General features: G+C 42.8%; 1 protein-coding gene across 1 annotated transcript; it reads right to left on the bottom strand.

Moving 5' to 3' along the window:
• Nucleotides 1-486: 486 nt before the first annotated feature.
• On the bottom strand, nt 487-8,731 carry hunk (hormonally up-regulated Neu-associated kinase). Its single transcript, XM_026328571.1, has 9 exons — nt 8,492-8,731; nt 5,467-5,759; nt 4,630-4,685; nt 4,190-4,325; nt 3,957-4,084; nt 2,492-2,618; nt 2,170-2,338; nt 1,818-1,980; nt 487-1,247 (listed from the first exon to the last, which is right to left on the bottom strand). Exons 1-9 carry the CDS (start codon nt 8,729-8,731, stop codon nt 499-501), a joined length of 2,061 nt encoding a protein of 686 aa, XP_026184356.1. The 3' UTR covers nt 487-498.
• Between the last annotated feature and the right edge of the window lie 162 nt (nt 8,732-8,893).

Genomic DNA, 8,893 nt, shown 5'->3' with positions numbered 1-8,893 from the left:
TGTAATCAGGGTTAGGGTAATAATTGGGGTCTGTTAGCTGGTGTGAATCAGTTTGAATTAGTACAGCAATATTACATAAGAGAATTATCTCTTGACTCAGTCTATAATACAGTGTTTTGTGTGTAGGGGTGTGTGTACATGTTGTTTGCAAGGCCCATATTACATGATGTGCCATGTCCATTCTGTATCTAGGACATAAGAAGGTTTAGTCATTGCTCAGGGATCCGTTTCAAATCTCATCTTCTCAGTGTCACCACTTAATACATAACGAGAGCGGTAACGAGGTAAAATATTTTATAGTTTCACTTGAACCCCCTTTGTGTTCTTTTCTTAATCAAAAAAATCAAGTCTGTCTTGAAAAGTGGCTCAGTTGCAATAAAGGGACAGTTCAAAAGGCCGCTCTGGAAGACCGCTCCAAAATATTGAAAGAGGCCTTGAGTTCCATCTGTCTTTCGTTTTTTTTTTTTGTTGTTGTTTTTTTTTTTTCCTTTGTATCCCTCAGCAGAGGGTCTTGAGTGCACCTGAAGCACAGAGGAGAGTCTGCATGGGGTAGGGAGGTGGGGACACCACTTCCTCAACGACCTGTTCTGGCCGGAAGGTGAATGGCTGCAGTTGGACCTTCTTTTTCAGGATCTGCCCTATTCCCATAGATGGGAACTTGCTGCGGTGTGTCGGACTGTCAGGATCACTGCTGCCGCTGTTGGAAGGCGGACTGAAAGCTGAAGTGGGATTAAGGGGACTAAAAGCAGACTTTGGAGGGCTGAAAGCTGAGCTGCCTGGGGGGCTACCTATGGTGCTGGGGGGGCTGCCGCTAGTGTCAGAAGAGCCACACCAATCTGATGAGATGCTCTTCTTGGGCTGCGGGTTGACAATGAGGACTGGAGGACTGGGAATTGTGGCCTTTTTCAAGTAAGAGGAGTCAGGCTGGAAAGCAGAGACATGGCGTGGTGGTGACAGAGTACCATTTGTCAGCTTGTACCAGGGTGACGCTGGGGTGTCTTCGATTTGTTCAGCTTTGGAGAGGGAGCCGAAGGAATGCATGCCGATTGGTGACGGGGCTGGTGGAGCAGGGATGTTGTGTTCTGGGCTTGTGTTGACTTGTGGGAGGGTGGCCAAGCGCCGCCGTTGCTGTGGGGTATTGGGAAAGAGAGGATGGATCTCCAGATATTCCATTGATGAGGAAGCGACAGTGCCAGGGGGTGCCAGAGGAGAATTACGATGGCCACCAGTAATAGCACGCAGTAGACCTGAGGGGGGAAAAAAGAAACATTGTAATATTTCTGAAATATAATACTTGTCAAACTTTTTTTAATAATAGTAGCTTTTGCTCAGCGCTCTATACACACAACTGAATGAAAAGTGGACAGCTGCACCTTCTCTGAATACTTTTGGCCAAGTGCCCTGTGTGTCAAGATTCTAGATGTGATTTCCCCAGGGTATCTGCTGTGTTACTAAATTCAAACAAGTTTGATTTCGGATTATAAATGTAGTAAATGAACAGGTGAATTTAAAATTTGAAGAAGTGTTTGTGCGTTTGCCCTACGATTGTCTGGCCAGGCCGTTTCCTCCCAGATGGTTGGATGGGTGGAGAGACAAACAATGGATGGAGGAGGGTTTGATGGATGACAAGGGTACTACATGTGTGTGAAACAGGTCACTGATGTACAACAACATGCATGCTCAGTCAACCTACCCTGTATGAACAAAGGTAAATAAAATAGATAAAATAAATACAGTTGTACTTAAAAATACTGTATCTTATTTTCTTTTTTTCTTATGTCCATGCATTTTGTACTGCACCATATGAATGAACTCACCTGTCCTGTGTTTCTTCTCCTTACTGGGCCCCTTGCTAACGGCCAGGTAAACGGGTGTCTGTTTCGGGGGGATGGTGAGCTTGTCGACATGCTTTCTCCACTGGGTCTGGAAATATTCATTTTTCTGCTTTTCTCCTTTCTTTTTCTCTTGAAACTGCATCTCCTAAGCAGACACATAAAACCATGCATCACAACAGACTTCAACGTTTGACTAAACCTATCATCTCATAATTCTTACCCCCTGGGACCTTAGTTACGTTTACACCCTCACTGCCTCTTCACTTTCATTTTAACTGTCCAATACAGGCAAAAGCTGACAAAACAATAGAGTAAAAGTGTCTGATACTCTTACCCTGTACTCCTTTGAGAGTCTCTTCATTTTCTTGTTGAGGAGGAAATAGACAGCCAAAGTGTGGCAGGCACGGTTGGTGAGGACGGCACTCAGCACCTCACTGTGCTTGTAGCCCATTTTCTCTGTCATGTGCAGCAACACTGTGTGGTTTATTTCCTCAATGTGGATCCTTAATACAGAAAGAGAGTTTTGAAAGTTAATGTTCCATGATGTTTTAAATTGAGTTCAGGAAGCAAACAAACAAACAAAAAAAAACAACTAAAAATAGACAACGTGCCGCTGCAAAATACAAATCCAAAGAATTGGAAATGTGTGAGCCTACCTGTTAAGGTATGGTGCCCCTGTGTTTTTGTTGGCCAGCTGTAGCCAGGAGTCAGCCATCACCTGATGGATATTGGGACGCTTGTTGGGATCTGGCTCAAGAAGCTTCTTGAGAAGACAGATGGCAGCTGAGAAAGAGAATAAATAATCATGTACTGCCACCAATATTCCTTTATTACATAAACTGGAAAGTCTTAACAGAGTCAGAATTTTTTCTTCAGAGAGGCGATCAGTCATTAGCAATTCCCTCAATCTACTCTCAGTCAATTTTGATGAGTAGTTGTAGCAGAGTGCTGGCACAGTGCATGTAGTACTAATCAGGACCTTATCCTCATCCGCTTTATTCCTTTATTGCATAACATAAGATTGATGGCATTATTATTGGCTTGATTAACAGGTTCTTATGTGAGCTAAGCCAGCAATTTGTGTATTGTGGAGTAACGCTGTCGTAACATGCTGATGACTGTTTGGCATTGCTTCCAGCGAAATGATTTCCACACCTGTCTTCCTGTGAACTGTCCCATGACTTTACCTTAACCCTAAATTAGCTTTGAACATGCCAGTGCAAACATGTTGTGTTTCATCTTTAATCCCTGAAAGTGACAACTTCTTTCTAACTCTTGATTGGCAGCAAAGGACAAATAAAGTTTGTTGATAATTTAGTAGACCTGTTTGCTTGTGCTCAGCCAGTATGTTTCCCTTATGCACTTCAGCCTCTTGCATGTTGTCAGCTCTAATTTCTAGTCCTGTGGTAAGGCAGATATAGTTGTATTTCTTCCAGCTGTTATCGGGGCTTATGTTTGTTGTAGCTTTGTGTGATCTACGGTATCATTTCTCTGCAGTCTCACTGACGTGTTTATGGACTTAAGCAGAACATCTCTAGGGTGTGTTTCTCTTTAAAGAATTTTTAATCAAGGAGTCTAGATCATTATGGTACATATGACTTTTGACTCTTGGTGTAATCTGTTTTTCCACGTTCTTAGCTTTTGCTCGTAATTTTTTTGTTTTTTTTCTAGTTGAGTAGCATTTAAAAACAAAAACACCTTCAAAGTTGTTAAACCAGATAGCCAAGGTCAACTATGCAAGTAATGCAGGAGGAGCTTTATTTACACTTACAAAGAAAGGTAGTGATGGATTTACTGATAAATTAACAATACAAAAGCAGTTTCTCCTGAAGCAGCTTACCTAGGAATTTCAATCTCCCTGGCAATGTGTGTCTTGGCAGACATTACATGTGTAAATACCAGAGTTGTTTTTTTTGTTGTTTTTCAAATGCAATAACCTTGGAAAGGCTTGTTTACTTGCCACATACATTCAGACTTCACATTCCTATTAATTGTACCCTGACAAGTGATTGCATTGTGACTATCTGAGTGGGTATGGTAATCTGTTGATTCATTCAGTAATGCCTTGTCTACTTTAAGATATTATCTACACATGTGAGCGTCTTGTATGGCACTATTTACCTGTGGAGAGTGAGGGAGGTAGAGGGTTCATCTCCTTGTCTACCATCTTCTGATGCAGGGCTCGGAGGCTGAAGGGCTCCACGGTGAATGGGAGAGTCCCAGTCAACATCGCATACATGTTCACACCACTGCAAGACCAAAATACACACTTCAGGCCTGGTTGTACTTGTGAAATAAATTATTTTATTTTAAATATGATGGCTAGATATTTTAAAAAGGTAAAGCACACTCACATAGACCAGACATCCACTTTTGGGCCATACTTCTTCCTGGAGAGCAGCTCAGGAGCAGCATAGGCTGGGCTTCCACACTGGGTGCTGAATGGATCTGAGTATCCCAGGATGCCAGCGCAGTTACTGAGGCCAAAGTCTAAGGGACAGAAGGGGTGGGGTGAGTGTTGCTTCACCATGGCATAACATATAAACAAATTCAGATTAGCACCATGCTGAGAACATGTGAGGTTCTAATTTAAAAAATTTTGAATTGCTCTTTCGCCTCAGCTCCGACTGTTAAAATCTGTACATTTCTTCTGTAAAGTCTTAAAAGCCTGTTTTTAATAGTAACTGCTTAAATGTTTATTTAAATATTTTTGTCTTGTCTGGTGTGGGGAAACAACATTATGCTGACCAAACAAATTGAACATACTTTGGAAATGCAAGGCTTTCTGAATTACCTATGAGCTTTATGTTGTCCTGCTCATCCAGCAAGAGGTTTTCTATCTTCAGGTCCCTGAGAGACAAAGAGAGAAAAGGGAGATGTTAGTTCCAGTGTTTACATTAGACAAGTTATCTGAGCCATTGTCATCGTACAATGCCGCCCCCCTACACACACATGCATAAGCTCCAACACATAACCCTCCTAATGTGGGTCATGCTGACTGATTTTCAGGGTCTATTGTGTGCTGCCAGATCCCTCCTCAGTCTTAGAAATCCTGTTACACAGTTATCTACAGAGGCCATCATGATAGAAACTTTGTTCCCAGGCTCTAAGTGACAAAGAATTGAAGGTTCCCAGGATGAGCATTGTGAAATTTCTATCTAAAACTGTATTTAGAGATACAGTTTATGTGTTGTTTTCCATAAATGAAATTAAACATTATATTAGAATATTATAATACTTTTTGCAGCAGATATGCACTTATTGATATTTGGGCTATTGCACAGTCCATGGAAAGCCTATTTATTTTATTGTTTGCAGCTCTCTAGGAAACCTTTTAAATCATTTTACTGCAGTTACTGAGCAGACAGATCTAGTTATTTGTGGATTAGCAGTAATGTGCACAATATGGACTTAACCCATACTTTGAGAAAGAGGATCATGTCTGACTCAGAGATCTCAAACTCAGCTGTAACCCATAAACAGCACAAAGCCCACTGAGCTGTGAATGACAAACTGTCAATATTTTCTGAACGTTTAATTTCTGCCTGTAACTCTAGATATCAATATGCATCTGTTTTTTTTTTTTTGTGCTTTCATTCTGTTTTTTTTCTTTTAAGTGTTTATTTTTTACCTGTGCACCACACCCGCCCTGTGTAGGTGCTCAACAGCCAACACCAACTGTCGGATGTACTTCTGAGTTTCCCGCTCATCCAGGCGTTTCTTGTCATAGATGCGGTTCATGAGGTTCCCGCCAGGACATAGCTCCATCACCAAGTAGTAGCTGTTCTCCGTCTCCAGGATGTCCAGCAGCTGTGTGATGTTGGGGTGGCGGATCATCTGCTGGATGTGGCCCTCCCGCCGCAGGTTCTTAGTCACATACGAGTCCTTTTTGGCCTTCCGCTTGTCGATAACCTTCACTGCCACCTGGAGCAATTGTGATAGAAGGGGTGAGAAGATGAGCACTGCCTTCTCAGCTGAAGCTTGAACCATGAGCTGTATGGCACTGTGAATAACACCCATAGAGGGAAGAACACTGGTGCACTGCTGTGTATTGGAGGCAAGGCAGGAATGGAACTGTAGTGTAACAGGTGAGGAGCTACCCAGTTGCCACTGCAGGGTATTTAACATGACACTGACATCTCCCTCACAGCTGCTCCCAATGTGGGGCAACCCAGGAACTATAAGGCCCTGAGGCAGGAGGGAAGGGTTGTGTGTGTGTGTGTGTGTGTGTGTGTGTGAGGGTGTGTGTGTGTGTGTGTGTTGGAAAACTTACAGAACCATTAGAAACTAAACCAAAAGCAAATGTTACTCTATGTAAAGGTGCCAAGGGCAAATGGACAGTTAAAATTGCCCCATTTGCCACAGAGTTCCTGCTAAGCACATAAGGAGCAGGGACAAATGTTGAACCAGAACTGATACAGGGTAGGGCTCCTCCTATTTTCGAAAACACATTCTTAAGAAACAGGAGAAAATATTTCCTGGCAGACATGTTAAGCTTTCTTTTTATTTCCTTCATTTGCTCACCCTATTGTCTCCCTTTCTGCCCATATTGCCTCACTGGTCAGAGAAACATCCAGAATCTCATCATAAAAGAAGGTGTCCTTTATCTCAATGACAAACACATTGCCCTCTATAGCTAATTACATTCAATAGGCTAATATATCCATCTACTTTATTTCATCCTTTGCACGCGTCTCCTTGTATCCCGTCTAGACTGAGTTCAAGAGCATGGCTGCCATTTACAGCAAATCATCTCAAGGAGAGTCTACAGACATGGAAAGGCATGACCACTGAAATAAATAACGATATCCATTAATGAAATGGTGAGGGCCAAAGTGGTCGTATATGTGTGTGTGTGTGTGTGAGAGACTCTTTCTTCTGTCCTTCAGCTCGTCTTTATTTTTTACTTTTGTCCTTTTATCTCTGATAATTGATTCACGTCTGAAAACCTTTTACAGCTACTAATTAAACCTGGCTGTACATGCGCATGTGTGTGCATGTGCGCACACTAAGCCATCACAATACAGGCAGTGTGGTTAAAGAAGTGGGCATATGGGGAGGGAGAGGGGGTGTGGAGCACTGTATTTACAGTAGGCTAGTCTATATGAGGAGGGGTGATATAGAGGGGGAGGGTTGCACCCAGCCAGGGGGCTTGTGGGGGATTCAGTTGTTTATCAAAGCGACCCATAGACAGAAAAATGGGGGAGGTGGGGAAGCATGGAGGGGGAAAGTGGGTTACAGGCATCAAAAACACATGCCTATGACCTCTCCAGCCCCCTGACCATGACTCTACCATCTATCACCTCCCCTCACTTTCATACCCCCTGCCTTTAAACACACACAGCCAGTATATCTCATCCCTGCATCCACTATGACTTTCTAGTGATGCTAAAAAAAGGAACTGGGAGTCCTCCTGTATTTTCTTTCCCTCTGTATACCCTTTTACTTGAATAAACCCACTGCCCTCCACTCCCTCCTAATGCCTGTTGGGTGCTGTACTCTACTGAATGGGAGTGAGTGTAAAGAGAGGGGGAGCATATGAGGTGTTTGGTTGTGCATTGCCTGTGTTTGCATCATCCTCAACAAAGAGAGTGAAGGAAAGAGGGATGAGGAGGGGAGCGCTTCATTTTGTCCTCACAGCAACAGAAAGGGAGAGAGGGGGCATCAAGATAAGCTAACCTTTAATATGCTAAATGTGAATTTCAGTGACACCCATAGATATTCTATTATGCACATATGTAAATGGACATATTAGAACAAATTGGGTACTTGTTTTTCCAGTATGCAAAACTGGCTGCACATCCAAAAAGCCTGCAGAGACAAAGGCAACCAGTGGCCATTGGTTGCCCATATCAAAGCCTTGTGCTGGCGGAATCATAAAGAGATTCAAGCCCATTTATCAACGACATGATTTCATATGTAAGTAGCAGTTCTGCTCGCTCATAGGCCGGCCAATTTCCCCCTGTGTCCCTATCACAGGCTTGCGCGCCCGCAGCGGTGAGATCACCAGCAGCAGCAGACAAAGCAGAGGTTCAGAAAAGCCACAGAGAACACAACTTATCCAGCACATGTTAATGGGAAACCAGGCAGCTCTCTGACTCGCTCACATAGAAAAAGTAAATATTGTCATTTCAGTTAGGCAGGAAAACAAGTCCTGCTGTGCATGTATACTGAGTTCAACAGCTGCTGCTGCCGCATGAGCTCATTAACACGGGTTGCCATAGCAAACAGGGCTGATCTAATTAATGAATTAATTAAGACCTGAAATAAAAATGAAATAAAAAAAAGGCTGCTAACATCGTAAATATGAGTAATGGAAGAGTTGACATATAACATAAAAGAGACTAAACATCTAAAAGAAATCCCAAACCATGAGACCCCTTGCTGAAAGCCACTCATGATTTTAAATACTGAAACAAAGGATTTTCTTAAGTCAGAACCTCTGATAGTTTTCTTAATTTGTTTTTTTTTTTTTTTTTAATTACCTGTTTAAAATGTGTGACAAAACATGAAGATTAAATTAATCAAATTTGAATTCTTATGTGATAATATCACAAGATGCTTTTAAATTTGGCCATGTGAGACAAAACCACAGATACAAAACATTTTATCCAACCCTGTTGCATTGTCACTTTGTGACCTCGCAGTCCGCTTACCTTTTCCCCGGTTAATGCATGGAGACCTTCTCTAACTTTGGCGAACGATCCTTCTCCCAGCTTCCTCCCGATCAGATAGTTCCCGACCCGCTTGGTGTGGTAAAAGTTCTTGAGGATGTCCGCTGCAGGACTGCATAGAGAGACCGGGAGGATGCTCTCATTCCCGGCACTGTTTGGGGTTTTGCCCTCATTCAGCCCGTGGCCGTTGTCCACAACCATGTCGCTGTCCGCAACTGGCATAACAGCTCCCTTGTCAAGTGTCTTACTTTTAACAAGGGAGAAAATATGCGGCTCGATTCGTGTCCAACCTAGAAGGCAGGCAGTAGATGCGTGCGTAAACTCCGAGCTGTCTGCGTCTCGTCCTCTATACAAAATAAGTGAACCGGAGCTTGCGCCACTTGT

The sequence above is a fragment of the Mastacembelus armatus genome, chromosome 14, assembly GCF_900324485.2.
Source record: "Mastacembelus armatus chromosome 14, fMasArm1.2, whole genome shotgun sequence".
Taxonomy (NCBI): domain Eukaryota; kingdom Metazoa; phylum Chordata; class Actinopteri; order Synbranchiformes; family Mastacembelidae; genus Mastacembelus; species Mastacembelus armatus.
This window is presented reverse-complemented; position numbering and strand designations above follow the sequence as displayed.

What these genes read in the sequence shown, in the direction of transcription:
- hunk (XM_026328571.1), bottom strand. Translation starts at nt 8,731, where the DNA reads ATGCCAGTTGCGGACAGCGACATGGTTGTGGACAACGGCCACGGGCTG. An exon ending in ATGCATTAACCGGGGAAAAG is followed by an intron (nt 5,760 to 8,491) that starts GTAAGCGGACTG and finishes CAATTGCTCCAG; the next exon opens with GTGGCAGTGAAGGTTATCGA. An exon ending in GACTCTCAAAGGAGTACAGG is followed by an intron (nt 1,981 to 2,169) that starts GTAAGAGTATCA and finishes GTGTCTGCTTAG; the next exon opens with GAGATGCAGTTTCAAGAGAA.